The 17425-nt window shown below is 34.4% G+C and overlaps 11 protein-coding genes across 12 annotated transcripts; 6 read left to right on the top strand and 5 right to left on the bottom strand.

The window, feature by feature from the left end:
* Position 1: 1 nt before the first annotated feature.
* Positions 2-1257, top strand: LOC148178625 (glutathione S-transferase 1-like). 2 transcript variants are annotated; one of them, XM_088029224.1, is made up of 4 exons: positions 2-282; positions 330-533; positions 582-687; positions 737-916. In XM_088029224.1, the coding sequence occupies exons 1-4, from the start codon at positions 142-144 to the stop codon at positions 757-759; spliced, it is 474 nt and encodes a 157-aa protein (XP_087885350.1). In that variant the 5' UTR covers positions 2-141; the 3' UTR covers positions 760-916. The 2 variants fall into 2 exon arrangements, with proteins under 2 accessions (XP_087885350.1, XP_087885349.1); XM_088029223.1 differs by having other exon boundaries at positions 582-1257.
* Positions 1200-2149, bottom strand: LOC148178626 (glutathione S-transferase 1-like). Its single transcript, XM_088029222.1, has 3 exons — positions 1866-2149; positions 1616-1819; positions 1200-1564 (listed from the first exon to the last, which is right to left on the bottom strand). Exons 1-3 carry the CDS (start codon positions 2004-2006, stop codon positions 1259-1261), a joined length of 651 nt encoding a protein of 216 aa, XP_087885348.1. The 5' UTR covers positions 2007-2149; the 3' UTR covers positions 1200-1258.
* A 79-nt stretch (positions 2150-2228) lies between these two features.
* LOC148178627 (glutathione S-transferase 1-like) lies at positions 2229-3187 on the top strand. Its single transcript, XM_088029221.1, has 4 exons — positions 2229-2342; positions 2398-2554; positions 2600-2800; positions 2849-3187. The coding sequence occupies exons 2-4, from the start codon at positions 2414-2416 to the stop codon at positions 3155-3157; spliced, it is 651 nt and encodes a 216-aa protein (XP_087885347.1). The 5' UTR covers positions 2229-2342; positions 2398-2413; the 3' UTR covers positions 3158-3187.
* Positions 3188-3402: 215 nt separating this feature from the next.
* Positions 3403-4575, bottom strand: LOC148178628 (glutathione S-transferase 1-like). Its single transcript, XM_088029354.1, has 3 exons — positions 4390-4575; positions 4138-4341; positions 3403-4086 (listed from the first exon to the last, which is right to left on the bottom strand). The coding sequence occupies exons 1-3, from the start codon at positions 4528-4530 to the stop codon at positions 3784-3786; spliced, it is 648 nt and encodes a 215-aa protein (XP_087885480.1). The 5' UTR covers positions 4531-4575; the 3' UTR covers positions 3403-3783.
* A 300-nt stretch (positions 4576-4875) lies between these two features.
* On the bottom strand, positions 4876-5731 carry LOC148178629 (glutathione S-transferase 1-like). The gene is made up of 3 exons (XM_088029357.1): positions 5521-5731; positions 5271-5474; positions 4876-5222 (listed from the first exon to the last, which is right to left on the bottom strand). Exons 1-3 carry the CDS (start codon positions 5659-5661, stop codon positions 4914-4916), a joined length of 654 nt encoding a protein of 217 aa, XP_087885483.1. The 5' UTR covers positions 5662-5731; the 3' UTR covers positions 4876-4913.
* Positions 5732-6038: 307 nt separating this feature from the next.
* Positions 6039-6872, top strand: LOC148178630 (glutathione S-transferase 1-like). The gene is made up of 3 exons (XM_088029772.1): positions 6039-6193; positions 6238-6441; positions 6493-6872. The coding sequence occupies exons 1-3, from the start codon at positions 6053-6055 to the stop codon at positions 6802-6804; spliced, it is 657 nt and encodes a 218-aa protein (XP_087885898.1). The 5' UTR covers positions 6039-6052; the 3' UTR covers positions 6805-6872.
* LOC148178631 (glutathione S-transferase 1-like) lies at positions 6839-7716 on the top strand. The gene is made up of 4 exons (XM_088029441.1): positions 6839-7021; positions 7073-7276; positions 7324-7634; positions 7692-7716. The coding sequence occupies exons 1-4, from the start codon at positions 6881-6883 to the stop codon at positions 7714-7716; spliced, it is 681 nt and encodes a 226-aa protein (XP_087885567.1). The 5' UTR covers positions 6839-6880.
* Positions 7717-7736: 20 nt separating this feature from the next.
* Positions 7737-8593, top strand: LOC148178632 (glutathione S-transferase 1-like). The gene is made up of 3 exons (XM_088029792.1): positions 7737-7904; positions 7950-8153; positions 8199-8593. Exons 1-3 carry the CDS (start codon positions 7764-7766, stop codon positions 8502-8504), a joined length of 651 nt encoding a protein of 216 aa, XP_087885918.1. The 5' UTR covers positions 7737-7763; the 3' UTR covers positions 8505-8593.
* Positions 8594-10592: 1999 nt separating this feature from the next.
* Positions 10593-11463, bottom strand: LOC148178633 (glutathione S-transferase 1-like). Its single transcript, XM_088029909.1, has 3 exons — positions 11248-11463; positions 11000-11203; positions 10593-10948 (listed from the first exon to the last, which is right to left on the bottom strand). The coding sequence occupies exons 1-3, from the start codon at positions 11386-11388 to the stop codon at positions 10637-10639; spliced, it is 657 nt and encodes a 218-aa protein (XP_087886035.1). The 5' UTR covers positions 11389-11463; the 3' UTR covers positions 10593-10636.
* A 753-nt stretch (positions 11464-12216) lies between these two features.
* LOC148178634 (glutathione S-transferase 1-like) lies at positions 12217-15504 on the bottom strand. Its single transcript, XM_088029910.1, has 4 exons — positions 15409-15504; positions 12871-13045; positions 12621-12824; positions 12217-12570 (listed from the first exon to the last, which is right to left on the bottom strand). Exons 2-4 carry the CDS (start codon positions 13009-13011, stop codon positions 12265-12267), a joined length of 651 nt encoding a protein of 216 aa, XP_087886036.1. The 5' UTR covers positions 13012-13045; positions 15409-15504; the 3' UTR covers positions 12217-12264.
* Positions 15505-15545: 41 nt separating this feature from the next.
* Positions 15546-17111, top strand: LOC148178635 (glutathione S-transferase 1-like). The gene is made up of 3 exons (XM_088029907.1): positions 15546-15779; positions 16047-16247; positions 16745-17111. The coding sequence occupies exons 1-3, from the start codon at positions 15639-15641 to the stop codon at positions 17072-17074; spliced, it is 672 nt and encodes a 223-aa protein (XP_087886033.1). The 5' UTR covers positions 15546-15638; the 3' UTR covers positions 17075-17111.
* The last annotated feature ends 314 nt before the right edge of the window (positions 17112-17425 follow it).

A 17425-nucleotide genomic window follows, 5' to 3' on the forward strand; every position in this document is an offset into this window, starting at 1 on the left:
AATCTCATGAGATAATAAAGCTTTCTTTTTTACACTAATACTTAAAGATATGACACGGAATGTGATAACCTTTTTATCACAACATAACCTGACACCGAAGATGAAAATATTACACATAAAAGTTTACTTTACTAGTTCATCATGGCTCCTCTTTTATACATGATACATGTAAGTCCTCCAGCTCGTGCGGTTCTAATGACAGCCAAAGCCATCGGACTTGAATTAAACCTCAAAAGAATTAATGTAGTCAAAGGAGAGCACCTTCAACCGGAGTATCTTCAAGTAATTTCCATTTTATTATTCGTTATGTTATATTTTTATTTTTCTAGTTGAACCCTCAACACTCTGTTCCAACGTTGGTTGATGATGATGGTTTTACGATCTGGGACAGTCACGCTATCATGGTATATTTAGTATCAAAATACGCTCAAAATGATGCTTTGTATCCGAGAAACTTAAAAACAAGGGCTTTAGTGGATCAACGGCTCTATTTTGAGTCAGGAGTCTTCTTTGTTATTTTTGGGAAAGTCTTTGTACGTCGACAGTACGTTTCAAATTTAAGATTATAAATCAGTTTCTAGAAAAGAATTTTTGAAGGTGAGACACTTGACCAGGAATCTCAAAGCAGTGTTACTGAAGCTTATGGTCTTTTGGAAAGTTTTCTTGCCCATAAAAAATGGATTGCAGGTGATTTTCTTACAATTGCCGACTATAGTTTGATTTCCACCGTCAGTAGTACCAACTGCATGGTACCTGTAGACCGACAAAGATTCCCTAATGTGGTAGCTTGGATGAAGAGATGCGAAGTTCTTCCTGAATACAGCGAAAACCTCCACGGACTTAAATTATTTGATGATTTTGTTAATGGTAGATTCTATAAACTGTAATTACTCAGAAATACATTTCTAAAGTCGAATGACCTTCTGATTCCAAATCTGAAGTCTTTTTGCTCCGTCAGGTCCGGATTCACAGGTGTTAAAAAAAGTTTTTCTTTAATATCTTGACAAAAACTAACTTTTCCGGCGACTTTTACAGTTCATTAAGAAGCTTATTTACTTACCTTTTCAATGATGACCAAAATGAGTGTCGGATTTAGAATCAGATAGCAATTCTACTGCCACTACTAATTTTGTTCAAAATGTGTTGATTATTGAACTACTAATTACATTTTTTGTGAATTCGACAATTTTGCAGCATCAATTAAGCTATTTTGTTAGTGTTTATTTATTATTTAATAAAAGTTTGAAATTCTTACAATTTATTGTCGTAATTTGCTCTTAATTAACTTAATATACGCCGTGAGTCCTGGAATATTTTGTTGATATTCTGGAAGAGCCTCACATCTTTTCATCCAGGCAATAACATTCGGGAATTTCTGAGCCTCAACAGGAACAAATCCATTAAGACTACTAATCGTAGCAATGAGACAATGGTCAGCGATAGTTACAGTGTCTCCAGCTGCCCATTTCGCATTTTTTAAAAATGCTTCTATCAATTCATACGCTTTTTTAGTGTCTTCTTTTGCTTCCTCGTCAAAACTAGTCTTACCTGAATAAATGGGCAACTACAATTTAAATTTTAGAAATAGGTAAACTAAAATTACACAAACACATACCACAAGGTTGACTAATTTGTTAAAAACTACCCCAGAATCAAAATGCAGTCTCTGGTCTACAACAGCTCGTTTTTTCAAATCTTTAGGGTACAGAGAGTCGTTTTTGGCGTATTTAGTAACTATGTAAGCATTAATGGCGTGACTGTCCCAAATCGCAAAGCCATCATTATCAACAAGGGTTGGTACAGTGTGTTGAGGATTTAGCTAAAAAATATAGTATAGTACTAGTGAGAGACATAATCACACTTACTTTGAGATATTCGGGGGTCATATGTTCACCTTTGAAAAGATCGAGTTCTTTTATAGTGAGATCAAGACCGATAGCTTTTGCAGTCATAAGAACTGCCCGCACTGCGGGACTTATGGCGAGGTGGTACAAAGTAGGGGCCATGTTTGTGTGGTCGTGGTTAAATTGTTATAGTTGAGTCGGACTGTTTGTTTTTATTTATACCTACTTATATAATCATACTAAATTATATAATAAGACATTACAAATTACATCGTATCATGATGATATTGTAAATGATAAATTGTTCACTTCTAAATAAATAAATATGTAGAACTTAATAGTCTAGCATCATCATGACTCGCATTAACAAATCAAAAAAATATCCATGAAACTGTAATCATTCGTTTAAAGAACTCGATATTGTTTGTCTTGGATTGGCTGTTCAGAACTACCGATATCATTCTTATCGCCGTAACTAATAATTACAACTAAGACAAGGTTACATGCCGTTACTCAGCAAGTTCTTAAATCTAATTTACACATATCATTTCAGTTCATTCAGTTTCACGATGGCACCAACCTTGTATATGGTCCATGGAAGCTCTCCAGCACGAGCAGTGTTAATAACAGCGAAAGCGATCGGTTTACAATTGAATGAAAGTGAGGTGGATTTTCTTGGAGGACAACATATGACTCCTGAATATTTGAAAGTATGAACTGCTTTAATTTATTAGTTCTTTATTATTATTTTTTAGAAAAATCCTCAACACACTGTGCCAACTCTTGATGACAATGGATTTGTTCTTTCCGACAGCCACGCAATTATGACATACTTAGTTTCAAAATACGCCAAGAATGACTCTCTTTATCCTAAGGACTTGGAAAAACGAGCTATTGTTGATCAAAGACTGCATTTTGAATCAGGAATTGTTTTTGCGAGATTACTTAGAATTACTGTAAGTCAAAAACAGATTTAACTTTTCACATTGTCACCATTGTTTTAGAAACCGATGTTTTTCCAAGGTAGGACGACCATTTATGACGAAGATAGAGATAATATGTTGGAGGCGTACGCTTTCTTAGAGAAATATCTAGAAGGAAATCAATGGGTTGCTGGTAACTTTCTCAGTGTTGCAGACTACAGTTTGATTTCCTCTGTGGGAAGTATCGGAAAGTTGGTTCCAATTGACCCTCATAAGTTCCCGAATATTACTGCATGGATAAAAAGGGTTGAAAGTCTTCCTGAGTATGAAGTTAACAAAAAGGGACTAGAGCAATTTGAATCTTTGTTTAAGAGTAAGCTCGGAAAATAAACGTGAAAATAAAGAATTACTTTTAAACAACAAAAATTTCGATTTTAATTTATTACAGTTCGTGAACGTGTTCGACCTTTTAGCCCTGCAGCAAGTGGAATTTAAATCAATAATCTCATGTAGATAGAGAGAGATAAAATGTCTTCCCTTTTAGGCATATTTATTTACAGATATGTAGTAGATAAAGGTAGGTACATAGTGTAATGACCTTTTCAACTAAAGATAGAAAAAAAAACTCACAAAAGTTTACTTTATTTAGTTTTTTATTATGTTTTCTCTTTAATTTGTAATTACAGGTAAAGGCATCGGATAAAAGATTTGCAAAACACAGAGAAAATCTGTATACTTTAGTAGACTTTAATTCTTAAATAAATATTAACGTATTTACTTTAAATGTTTCGTATCATCATGACTGGATATACTCACATATTTTCGAAGATGATAATTACACGTTTGAGTTTAACAATTTTTATCAAAGACAAAAGTTAAACGTTTTTTACTTAGTAGGTAAATAAATTATAATGTAGTGCATCGGAAAAACAAAACATCTATTAGATTTTTAAGGAATGTTTGAAACGTTCGAGAAACTTAATTGTTTGGTCTGTCGAATTCAATTTTTACAATAATTATCGTAATTTGCTCTTGATCATCTTAATATACGTCGTGAGTCCCGAAACATTTTCTTGATATTCTGGAAGAGACTCACATCTCTTCATCCATGCTGTTACCTTCGGGAATTTTTGTCCATCAATAGGAACGAATCCATGTATACTACTAATCGTAGCAATAAGACAATGGTCAGCGATAGTTACAGAATCCCCAGCTGCCCACTTTGAATTATTTAAAAACGCTTCCATGAATTCATACGCTTTTTTGGTGTCCTCCTTCACTTCTTCGTCTATACTAGTCTTACCCGAATAAATGGGAACCTACAACTTCAATTAGATCTACATGTTAATTAAGTTTGCACGATCACGTACCACAATGTTAAGTAACTTCTTATAAACAACGCTGCCATCAAAATGCAGCCTCTGGTCTATAACAGCTCGTTTTTTCAAGTCTTTGGGGTACAGAGAGTCGTTTTTTGCGTATTTGGAGACGATGTAAGCATTAATTGCGTGACTGTCCCAAATCACGAAGCCATCATCATCGACAAGGGTTGGTACAGTATGTTGAGGATTTATCTAAAAGTATAGTTTCATACTACTAGTGAGTGACATAACTACACTTACTTTGAGATATTCTGGGGTCAGGTGTTCACCTTTAAAAAGATCAAGTTCTTTTATGGTGAGCTTGAGGCCAATAGCTTTTGCAGTCATAAGAACTGCACGCACTGGGGGACTTACATCGAGGTGGTATAGGATAGGAGCCATGTTCTCGTGCCGGAGATAAAGTCACTACTGGGAAGTGCGGACTGGGTCTCTTGTTTATTTATGCTCATGTAATCATAACAAATTGGATAATAAGATACTTACTAATTATGTACTTATCTAACGTTGTGAAATCATTATAAAACGAGGCAGATAGGTATAATGAAAAATCTCTCCCATCTTTGATGAGTTTTCACCAAGTGAACGACTGTTTAAATACAGAATTAAATAAGTAAAAGGAGGCATCGGTGTAACACGCACAAAAAAAGAACTAAACTTTTTTAAAATGTACGTCAATAGTTTAAGTTGCACCTGATAGGATAGGAAATAGAACAAAATGGCTACCAATTACAATTTTGAAGTATATTTTAAACAAAACAAAAATTTTACAGTTCACTTAGTTTGGCCTTAATAAACTTTATGTAGGCAGTCAGTCCTGGAACATTTTCTTGGTATTCTGGAAGAGCCTCGCATCTCTTCATCCAGTCCGTTACTTTCGGGAATTTCTGTCCATCAACAGGAACAAATCCATGAAGACTACTAATCGTAGCAATGAGACAATGGTCAGCAATAGTTACAGTGTCTCCAGCGGCCCATTTCGCATTATTTAAAAATGTCTCCATAAATTCATAGGCCTTTTTCGTGTCTTCTTTCACCTCTGCGTCTATACCAGTCTTACCTCCATAAATCGGCATCTACAATTTGTAAATTAAGTTTTTAGATTTTACACTCATTTATTTTACCACAATGTTTTTTAACTTTATAAAAACCACCCCACTATCAAAATGCAGTCTCTGGTCTACAACAGCACGTTTTTTCAAATCTTTGGGGTACAGAGAGTCGTTTTTTGCGTATTTGGAGACGATGTAAGCATTAATGGCGTGACTGTCCCAAATCGCAAAGCCGTCGTCATCGACAAGGGTTGGTATAGTGTGTTGAGGATTTAGCTAAAATTGTAATTTAATATACTCGCGATGGGGAGATTTCACTTACTTTGAGAAATTCGGGCGTCAAATGTTCACCATTGAAAAGATCAAGTTCTTTTATAGTGAGGTCAAGACCGATAGCTTTTGCAGTCATAAGAACTGCCCGAACTCCAGGACTTAAAGCTACGTGGTACAGAATAGGAGCCATGTTCTTTTGAGTGCGAAAAGATTACTACTGGGAACTGAGTTTGTTATTTATTTGTACTTCTATAATCATAATAAAAAATAAATTACATAATTTAGTTAGGAATGTCCACCACATACTATACACTTCACGATGCGATTCGTCTATCTATATTTTTAAGTTGTGAAATTCACTGTTTTTATCTAAAAGCAAAAAGTACAAAACAAAAAACTTTGAGTTTCTGATAATTTTTTAGCTTATAGAGGCACGTCCAATGATTGAATGAATTAGGTCATAAAAAGAATAACAACATATTTTTGTAGTTTAAACATTTTACGATTATTCACACCATAAAGAATAAATTTGAATTCATTTATGTATTAATGGAAAACGATTCACTCGTACTTTGTTCTTCATGGCGCCGACTTTGTTCATGTTACATGGGAGTCCTCCTTGTCGAGCTGTGTTAATAACAGCAAAAGCTATAGGTTTAACCCTTATTGAAAAAGAGGTCAACTTCTTTCGTAACGAGCATTTGGAGTTGAAATTGGATCAGGTACTCTTCATTTAACACAACTAGTTCGTTTTTAGTTCTTGTAGATGAACCCCCAACGTACCCTTCCAACGTTGCTTGACGATGATGGTTTCGCAATGTGGGACAGCCATGCCATCATGATCTATCTCATTTCCAAGTATGCTAAAGATGACTCACTATATCCCAAAGACTTGAAGAAACGAGCCATCATCAACCAAAGATTGTTTTTCGAATCAAGTACTGTGTTTTTCCATATGAGAAACATTGCAGTAAGCATAAGAATTTGTACTTTTGAGAGAGTTATCCGACGAGTTTTCTAGAAATTAATTCTCATCCAAGGCGATAATTTTATTGACGAAAAGGAGAAAGAAGGCGTCATCGAGGGTTATGGATTCTTAGATAAGTTTCTAGAGGGTCAGAAATGGACAGCTGGGAATTTTGTGAGCATCGCAGATTACAGTTTGGTCGCGACCATCAGTAGCGCAAATGGGATACTTCCAGTGGATGCTCAAAAATTTCCTAATGTTTTGGCGTGGTTACAACGCTGTGAAGGTCTTCCAGAGTACGAAGCCAACCGAAGAGGTCTCAAGGAAAGTACTCACATGTTGAAAATTAGACTTAATAAAAAGTAATTTCCTTTGTAAAGATCAAAGATCAATGTATGCAGCAATAAATAAAACTTGCAGTTAAAGTCATTCAGTTATCACCATGGCTCCTATACTGTACATGATCCATGCGAGTCCTCCAGTTCGAGCTGTGCTAATGACAGCAAAAGCAATTGGGCTGGAAATTACGGAAAAAAACATTGATTTTTTCCATAGCGAACATTTGTCTCCGGAGTTTGTCAAAGTGAGTGGAAATTTGTATGTATTCGGTTAAACTAACGTTGTTCTTTGGTAGATCAACCCTCAGCATACTATCCCAACCTTGGTCGACGATAATGGTTTTGTAGTTTGGGACAGCCAAGCCATTATGGCTTATATCGTGTCTAAGTACGCAAAAAACGATGCTCTGTACCCTCAAGATCCGCAGAAACGCGCTATCGTAAACCAAAGACTTCATTTCAACTCGAGTGTCATATTTTTCCGTATGAGGAACATTGCGGTGAGCTCCCTCAGTAAATTGTTACATCTTCTAAAACAGACTTTTAGAAAGATGTATTTTACTACTTGCGCACCCAAGTCGATGAAAATGAAAAACAGGGAGCTATTGAAGCGTACGACTTCTTGGAGACTTTTCTAGACTCCAACAAGTGGGCCGCTGGTAATTTCCTCAGTATTGCTGATTACAGTTTAGTTTCTACTGTTACTTCATTAAATGGAGTTGTTCCTTTGGATCCAAAAAAGCACAAAAATATCTTAGCATGGGTACGCCGATGTGAAGAGCTTCCAGAATATGAAGCCAACAGAAAAGGTCTCAAAGATGCAACGGATTTATTTAGAGCTCGATTGTCAAAAAAAATGTAACAATCAATAAATGTTTAATTTATGTCTGCGTTTTTATGCACGTGTGGTCGGAGGTCAAGACCGATTATAACAATATGAAAAGTCACTGTGGAATTCAGTGCTTTATCAGACAGTGAAGAACAAATATGGCTCCTTCATTGTACATGATTCATCCGAGTCCACCTTCAAGGGCTGTTATGATGACCGCTAAAGCAATTGGACTTGATATAGAATTAAAAGAGATAAACTTCTTTAAGGAGGACCACATGAAGCCTGAATTTCTTAAAGTAAACGAGTGAGGTATGAATTTTCCTACGATATTTTTCTTGCAGATGAACCCTCAACACACTATTCCCACTTTGGCTGATGATGACGGCTTCACCGTCTGGGACAGTCACGCCATTATGATCTACCTTGTTTCTAAATATGCCAAAAATGACACTCTCTATCCCACTGATCTAAGAAAGCGTGCAATTGTTGATCAGCGACTACATTTTGAATCAGGAGTTGTGTTTGCTCTTCTTCGAGGACTTGCAGTACGTTTCGCTAGAATCTTGTATTTTCTACAATATTTTTTCTAGCGCCCTATTGTACTTGGTGGTCAAACTTACATTGAACAGAAGAAAATTGATGGAATTGTGGAAAGTTATGAGTTTCTTAATGCTTTTCTGGAAGGTCGGAAGTGGGTGACTGGGGATGATGTTACCATTGCTGACTTCAGTTTGTTGTCTTCGATTGGTACTCTTAATAAGATCATTCCAGTTGACAAGCAAAAATGTCCGAGAGTTATTGACTGGTTGAAGAGATGCGGAGAACTACCCGAGTACCAAGTTAATAAAAGAGGAGAGGAAGAAATGTCGCAGTTGATTTTGACCAAAATAAAATGAAAATAAAATTGATTACATTTATTACGGCTTGTAACTTTTATAGTTTTTTAAAGAAAGAAATCTGAAATAAATCAAAAAATATGTTCAAATTGCCCTTTCTCATGTTCTCTTGACTAATACAGTTTCTGTACTCATGCAAAATCGATTTATCGAAGTGAATAAGAATTTATTATTATGCAGTATTGCGCAACTTTATTATGCAGTGCGTGATTTAACATTTAGATGAGTTTGAAAAATAGAATGTTGTTAATTAAGGTTTCTAATAAAAGTAAAATAACCTGCAACGAAATATTGGTAAAAACTGCCTACCCTTCGTGCACCATGCAAAGTTCATGCCCCGTCCTTGCTTCGTCTAAGAATATCCAACTTATTAACTTTTTGCTTTCTCATTTTAGATAATTGATACCTTTGACCGTGAACAAGCTATTCCTCACTATTTACTAAAAAAAGCCTTATCACGTCTTGTCCGATAGCTGTATCTACAATCTATAACAGGGTTTCCATGTAAGAACGAAAAATACACAGATAACAAGATGAAAAATGTATGTAACATCTGTCATGACTTTCCAATTTTATTTCCGCTGAAACCTAATTATGAAAAGCCCGGACACGAAAATCGGATTTTCGTTACGTTGTTCCGCTTTAATGTACGATTTCCTCTAAGCTTTTAGAAAAAGGAGGAAAATCTCTGCACGAACATTGTTACGGATTGGAATTTCACGCACGCTCTGCAAAGCCTTTAATTATAGAAGGAGTAAATCTTTGCGAGTTTGCTTTGTTGGTAATGAAGTCGGTTTTAGTATTAAATGTCTGCATAAGATGGGATTTAATGAAAAATTTGATTCATCCGATGAAATCAACGCATATAATTAAAGAGAATGTGATAGTGTTTTCGTGGGTACCGCTTGACCTTCCATTCCTATTACATTGTTGTAGATAGGTACCATTATAAGTTATAGTTATAACACTTATAAATTATAACTTTTCAACGATAAAGAATGCGTAGTTACAGGAGCATTCCGAGTCCTGTGGTGTGTAATTTTGTAATTAGTTAGGTTTTTACAATTACGATCACCCATATTAGATTGATAAATTGCTTGATAATTTTTAATTAAATACATTAGTAATTACATAATAATATTTCACTGATGGATGAGGATAATAGGATAATAGTGAATCTTAAAATTCATTAGTTCTGGACGGCTTTGTTTAATTTCCTGAAAACTGACTAGGCCTTTCTTGCTCACTTCCACTTCCGGAAAAAAGCCAACCTTGTTAATCTAAACGGTTTATTTTTGGGTATGCACAGAAACCAGAACATTGCAAATGCAGTGATGGTTAGATTCGATGGGAACGAATGGGCTTTTCAGTACTTCTAAACAATCGTTCAAAAAATAAAAAAAAAAATGTAAAAAAAATTCTTCCTCAGATTTTGGTGGAAATATCCGACCTGAAAGTCGGTTTTTTCGATTTATTTAGCAACAATATGAGGCGTTCATTATTAAAATAACTGATGCGTTTAGTTAATTTGTCTGTATCTATTGAGTGTCTCATTTTTAAAATAAATTGATAAAATCCCATTTTGCAACAACTTTGAGTGAGAAAAAGTTGATAGATATTAAGAAAAATCATGCAGAAACATTTATTACTTTTACCAAAATAAACGGTTATAAACAGAGTATTTTTTGTAATCCACAATATGAAGAATGTTTATATTTTTTTGGATTCTTTAAACATTTGTTCACACATCGCCAATCTTAAAGTTATACTCCTATTATATTTAATATGTATTAACTGTTTTTGGCATAATAAACACAACACCACTTTATTCTAAACGGTAATGGATGCGATTGACAAACGTCAGTTTGCCGACACTAAATAGTTTTATGTGCAAAAGGAATTAAACAAATATTAATATTTAAAGTGATAATCTTATCAATTTGTTTTATTAATAAATATTAAGAACTTATGTGAAATGAAATATGTTTAAACTCCTAATCTTCTTTTAAGTAAATGTTTTTAGGTGACTATAATTTTTCAGGGTCAGTGTATTTTTAGACAAATACATTTTAGGAATTAAAAGACAAATAACGAAATAAAAATGTTTTATTTAGATAATGCTTACAAAAAGTCTATTTACTCAGCTTCATTTTGATCATCCCTTCAAACATAGCCAGTCCCTTCTTGCTCACTTCCGCTTCCGGTAAAGCTTCAACTTTCTTCAACCAAGCCGTTAGTTTTGGATACTTTTGGCCATCAATTGGTACCAATACATTGCCAGCTGTGATACTGGTGTACAAATTATAGTCTGCAATAGTAAGAGAATCGCCAGCAATCCACGGTTTACCATCTTGCAAAAATGCCTCCATGAAACCGTAGACTTGGTTCAAACTTTCGTTGTCCTTGTCGTCAATACTTGTTTTCCCTTGACGAAGAATCTGGCCCTGTAAAGTATTAAATTAACTTTTTAATTCTGTCTCTAGGAAATAACATACCACTATCCTAACTCCGGCGGCAAAAGCTACACCCGAGTCAAAATGCAGTCTCTGGTCTACGATTGCGCGTTTTTTCAAATCTTTGGGATAAAGAGAGTCGTTTTTGCCGTATTTCGTGACCAAGTAAGCGTTGATGGCATGACTGTCCCAAAATGTGAAACCATCGTCGTCAACAAAGGTGGGCACTGTATGTTGAGGGTTAAGCTGTTTATTATTAAAGTAGCAAATTTGTTCAAAATTGATCTTACCTTTAAATACTCGGGTTTCATATGCTCTCCAGTCATCATATCTACTGGTTTTTCTTGAAGCTGGATTCCAAGAGCTTTTGCGGTAATTTGAACGGATCTTACCGGTGGACTCGGAGGAATCATGTACAAAGTCGGAGCCATTGTTAAAAGATCGTGGTACTAGAAGTGCTTGATTGCAAATGCGAGCAAACGATTGAGAATTGAGATATACAATTCGTAATCTAAACAAATAAGAAGGATGGAAACAGTAAAAGTGGGGAATGAGTGAGTAATCTGAAGCAGTGATAGGCATTGAAATGGAAAATGACCTTCTAAGTCCAAGGTCTTCTGATGATAGAATAGTAGGGACAATTTGTTGGAGGTTCGATATTTTTACACTTGAGTACAAAATGCAACCAGTAATGCATGCGCACAAGTTCTTCATAGTTATTTTTCTACCTTAAAATTGGATAATTATAAAGTGTTATTAAAATGACTGCAAGAAATTTCACTGGTGGTAAGTTTCGTCTCCACAAACAGCTTTTTTCATAAAATTTTCTTGTTAGAATGGCATTTTTTAAAGCTACATATTTGCCCCTTTCTCAGTGAGTACCTTATTGCAGAGATTTAGTTTAAATTAAAATGTATTAAAACAGACTTTCCTATATACAAAAATATTTTAAAAGTAGGCACACACTGTACTTACGATTAGTCCTAAAATCTGTATTCGAAATTATCTTACTTTAATTAAATCATCACTTATTGCAATAGAAAACAAACACAATATGTATTTTTAGCTCAAAACCCATCCACCTGTATTTTAATACGAAATTTAATAAAAATTCGATTCCTACTTTCTCATCATTTCACTTAATTTATTTTCGCCTCGTATTCCAATCTTGAAATGTAATCCCCTTCTTTTTCTACTACATTATTGAAATTTACTGGTAGAATACCAAGCTTTAAAAACAGAAAATGGGAAAAAGTAAATTGTTTAGACCTAGAATTTTATTTTCTGACTACATTGCCTCAATGTATTTAAGATAATTTATTTCTCATCATTGCTTCATACATTGAGAGCCCTTCTTTGCTGACTTCCACCTCTGGCAACTCATCGACTTTTTTCAACCATGCAGCCAATAACGGATATTTCTCTTCATCGATTTCAACAAGAACGTTCAAGCAGGTGACGGTGGTATACAAGTGATAATCAGCCAAAGTCAAACTATCTCCAGTCATCCACTCCTTACCATCAAGAAAGGCTTCTAAGAAAGCATACGTGTTGTTCACACTTTTGCGGTCTGAATCTTCAATTTCCGTTTTTTCTCCCCCCAACAGTGCATACTTTGAAAAAGAATAAAATCAGAAAGTTGAATGTTACAGTCCCCCCTTACTGTAATAGTCCTAGCAGTAGCGAAAGCAACTCCAGTGTCAAAATGAAGTCTTTGATCGATGAGGGCACGTTTGGCCAAGTCTTTGGGGTAGAGGGAATCGTCATCGGAGTACTTGGAAACGATGTAGGTGTCAATTGCGTGGCTTTCCCAAAATGTAAAGCCGTCATCGTCGATGAAAGTAGGAACGGTGTGTTGAGGGTTAAGCTATGTTAGAAAGATAAGCGATCAATAAAAAAAAATGAATTGTTACCTTGAGATATTCAGGTGTTAAATTATCTCCTTTAGTCATATCAATCTGTCTTTCCTCCAGTTCCAATCCAATAGCATTTGCCGTAATCTGGACTGCCCTCACTGCAGGGCTTCCAGGGACCATGTACAAAACTGGGGCCATTACAGATGTTTCCACGTCAGGGGTTACAACCAAACTGTTCCAACAATAGAGGTGACACGTTTATAATCAATAATTATTCGGTTTACAAAAATCAGATATTTTCAATAGTTGCTCGGTTTTTCATGTTGCTGAATCATTAAATTTTCGCAAAACTTTTTTGCTAAACAAACCGACACTCCTTAATTTTGTTTATCATAAGTAAATATCGCAAGAATTTCCGGCTGACTTGTCTATTCACTGGAATAAAATTTGACGGTGGTAATTACCAAAATAATCATAGAAAGTTCGAAATGAAGCGCTCAAAATAAATTTCCCCGGGAAATCGATCGAGGTTTTCAAGGTTTTAGTGAATTAAATATTTAGTCGATTTGTTGAGGTCAAAGTAACGCTAATCCATTCTGCAAGTGCGATTTTTTATAAAAAGAAAGTGGTTTTATTATTATTAATTAATCAGTTAATGAAAGTATAATTGTTCTCATTTCTAGACGCCTCAAAGTTGATAAGAGGTACACATACAAGATTGTTATAGTCTGAAGTGCTAATCATCGCAAAATATCAGAATACACTTCTTTAAATTTTCGAGCTTTTAACTTAAAATAATTAGAATATTTACTTCTATAAGTGACGGATTGAAATGAAACTATTTTTTTCAGTGAAAGACCGTCATTCTTTTGGTTTGTATGCGTTTAAGAATTTGGTGGTACTGAAATGTATTCAAAAATACGGTGATCGAGCTGAAAAAATAGTTCCCACATGGCAGTACCAAAAGACCGGTATTTTACCGCAGAAGACGCGTTAACGACTTCTTGCAGACCATATGAATGATGTATTAAATTCAACTAATTTTTTTATCAAATAATGTGTTCAGAGGTCGATTCTGTTGCTAAAACACTTATTTTGGTTCAAAAATTTCCTAACCGATCCTTAAACCAATCTGACAATCTCTTTGTTTATTTGATCAAAAAAATTGTGTTTATGACTCAAAATGCATTTGTAACTTTGGAAACTCAAAACGACAGTGTTCAACTATCACTTAAAATTGAATAGTGTTACGCAACAGTCTAAAAACGCAGATCATGGCAATTTATACTTTAAATTTTACCAATTCTGTAACGCAAAATTGCAGGAACACTGATGTGAGACTGTGAGACTATTAGTTTGAAGAATTTTAGGTCCATAGCGGCTTAGCACTTTTAGGTAATCGATTTAATAACGCGAAGAAGCAAATTAAAAATTTTTTGATTTAATTATCCTAATAAGAATTGAGACAGCTTGTTACCAGAAAACCAATAGTTGGTATTGTTTTCTCAAACAATTTTCTTGGATCGATACTGGGTGTTCACAAAAAATGTACTGCTTTCCCACACACCAAACGTTGTCAAACAATACTGATTCGTGTTTCAGCTTTCAGCAGCAAGGAAGCAAGACTACCATCATCAGAGCGACGATTAAAGTCGTCAGTATTGTTTCACAACGTTTGGTGTGTGGGAAAGCATTACATTTTTAGTATTGTTTTCCCATTTCAGTTGTTAAGAGTATCAGTTTATTTTCGACCAGTATGACAATACCACAGAGATTACACACACAGAAAATATGAGAAAAATGTTATCATTACATTCATAGCACAACGATTTTTATTCTAAGTACGTACGTGATTTGTATTATGATATGATATTAATCTTAATAATTAAAAAAATTAAAAAGTAAATGTTGACTATCTAATCTGTGATTTATCTTATCTAAAATCTAAATATATGTATTTAAAGTATTTAAAGTCTTTAAAGATTAAAACAGTTTTTTTTAAATATCTACAAAGATATCCATTGTCTGAATCAAGCTTAAATTAAAGCATTACTTCTTATTAAAAAAAGATTACCTACAATGGATATAATTAAATCCAATTATTAGAAGATGAGGTCATTAGAAATTTATTTTCCTAAAACTTCTGCATATAAATATAAATTTTATAAAAGTTAAAATTTGGTCCAAAAGTTCTGCTTGTTAATTTAACGAACATTATCAAAGCTTTTTAATGAATTATAACATTTAATAAGAGCAACATAAAATAAAAAAAAATCTCTTTTTCTTGATTCTTAGCACCTTGCAGGTAATTATGCTTAAAGTGTAAACATGTAAGCAACAAAAATCTGAATAACATTTAAAAATAAACACTGCATTGTTGTTGATAAAGAAATAGTTGATATTATCTTTAATCTCCACTGTTATATGTGAACATTCCACCCGCATTACAGCTTTCATCTTAAATGACTGCTAAAGATCGCTTAATATTGATTGCAGGAAAGCAGGAAAATCCAACGGATACAACAAAAAACAAATCGAGATAACATCGTTATTGATACACTGTATTTTACCACTTCTGATAAATCAGCAACCAACCATTAATACCATATGGTAAATCACATAGCTCATCTCTCTGATTAATTTGTCCCAGTCAAATGGCTCAACAAGGACTTAGTTAGTCACACACATAACTTTAGAACGATAACATAACTCCAATAACAACTGCCTATGGAAATCTGATAAGTCTTTATCACAGCTATAAAATCAATTTCTGGTTTATCCAGAGCTCAGATAATCGCATACTTTATATAATTTCATTACGAACAATGTCGTTGAAGCTCTATTATACCCCAAGAAGCCCGCCTTGTCGAGCTACCCTTCTAACAGTGAAAGCCCTTAACCTTGAAGTGGAGTTAGTGCCTATAAATTTGATCAATCAGGAACATCTAACAACGGATTTTCTTAAGGTAATACAGAAAAATGACAGCTGAAAGCCGAGCCCTTATTTTAAAGTGAAACGGAATTCATTCCCCATTCATATTTTAATTGGTCGAATTGGGGTTATAAATCAATAAGAAGAGAAACAGCATAAAAGCAAAAATCGGAGAATACCTTCATCGAATAAACGTTAGCTGAGCTAGCAAGGCAACGCGCTCTTATCGCTTGTTATTGACTTTTCTTGAAATTTTATACAGATAATGGGAAATTACTTTTATTTTTAACCAAAATTACAGATCAACCCATTCCACACATTACCAACACTACAAGACGAAGATTTCTGTTTCTGTGACAGTCACGCTATCAACTGTTATCTGGTGGACAAATTCGGAAAAGATGATTCATTGTATCCCAAAGATTTAACCAAGAGAGCTATAGTAAACCAGAGATTACATTTTGATTCCTACGTTCTTAGCGCCAGACTACAAGCTATCCTGGTAAGTTAAACCTTGTTTTCTCATTAATCATTTTAACACCATTTCGAGTGGTACATGAGTACCTCTTATAACTGACAGGTAATTAATTTTAGATGTAAAAATGTAAAATATGAAATGTAAGTTGTTCTTATCTAGAAATTGCGGTTTATTTCAAAAGTTCGGCAAAAATTGTAAGCGAATTTTACTCTTTGAAGCTCTAAAGTACCGACTCCATTTTTAAAAATCAATTAGGAAACAGTTCGAAAAATGGTTGTGGGCGAGATAGTGACAGTAATATGTGTACGTTTGTACTGATTCGGGCCGAAATATACATGCATTTCGGTATAATTTCAAACTAAAAATATCCATTTAAATTATAATTAAACAGGTTTAATTTAATAAAAAACTTCTCCTCTTTCAAATTAGTTTTTGCAACTATTCCAAATAATTAAAAGTTGTTGGTAGAGATGCAGATTTTTGTTATTCGTGAAATCGTCCTTATACTTTTATGCTTTTAGGGCCCCATTATAAAACAAGGCGTAAAAACAATCCCCAAAGATAAATCCGATGCCCTCCTCCAAGGCCTAACCCTCCTTGAAGGCATCCTAGAAAAAAGTAAATTCGCCTCTGGAGACACCTTAACAATCGCCGACTTCAGCATTGTAACTACCATTAATACTGCCAACGTTGTCATCCCCCTAGCCACCAACAGGTTCCCCCAGATTTTCGAATGGATAGCACGTCTTGAAACTCTGCCTTACTTCAAAGAAACGAATCAAGAAGGACTTGATGAATTTGCCGCATTCATGAGAACCAAGCAGATTCTTAGACAACAATCTATTTATTAAACTACCCTAACTTTCAATAAATTGTGAACTTTGAAAATGTCTAGAGGTTTATTTAAAAATTATGAAACATTTTGAAAATATGTAAACACGCTTTTAAGTAAGACAAATATGTCGAAGGATGTTGGCAAAATTCTCGTGTCAAAATGAAGAATTCGGAGCAGCGTCTTGGCATCCAGACGAGTTAAAATTAAAAGTGGCGAGTGACTTGGAGTGCCTAAATTGAAAATAAATAATTCAGACGGTTACTTATTTGAGTTTGGCGAAAAACATTGTTGAAATTAATTACAAGAAACGAAAGCAAAGATTGGTATTAGTCTGTGTTCTTTTATAATGGATGGAGCAAATAGGAGC

The sequence above is a fragment of the Gnatocerus cornutus genome, chromosome 2 (genome assembly GCF_029298725.1).
Source record: "Gnatocerus cornutus isolate USDA-ARS CGAHR chromosome 2, icGnaCorn1.1, whole genome shotgun sequence".
NCBI lineage: Eukaryota > Metazoa > Arthropoda > Insecta > Coleoptera > Tenebrionidae > Gnatocerus > Gnatocerus cornutus.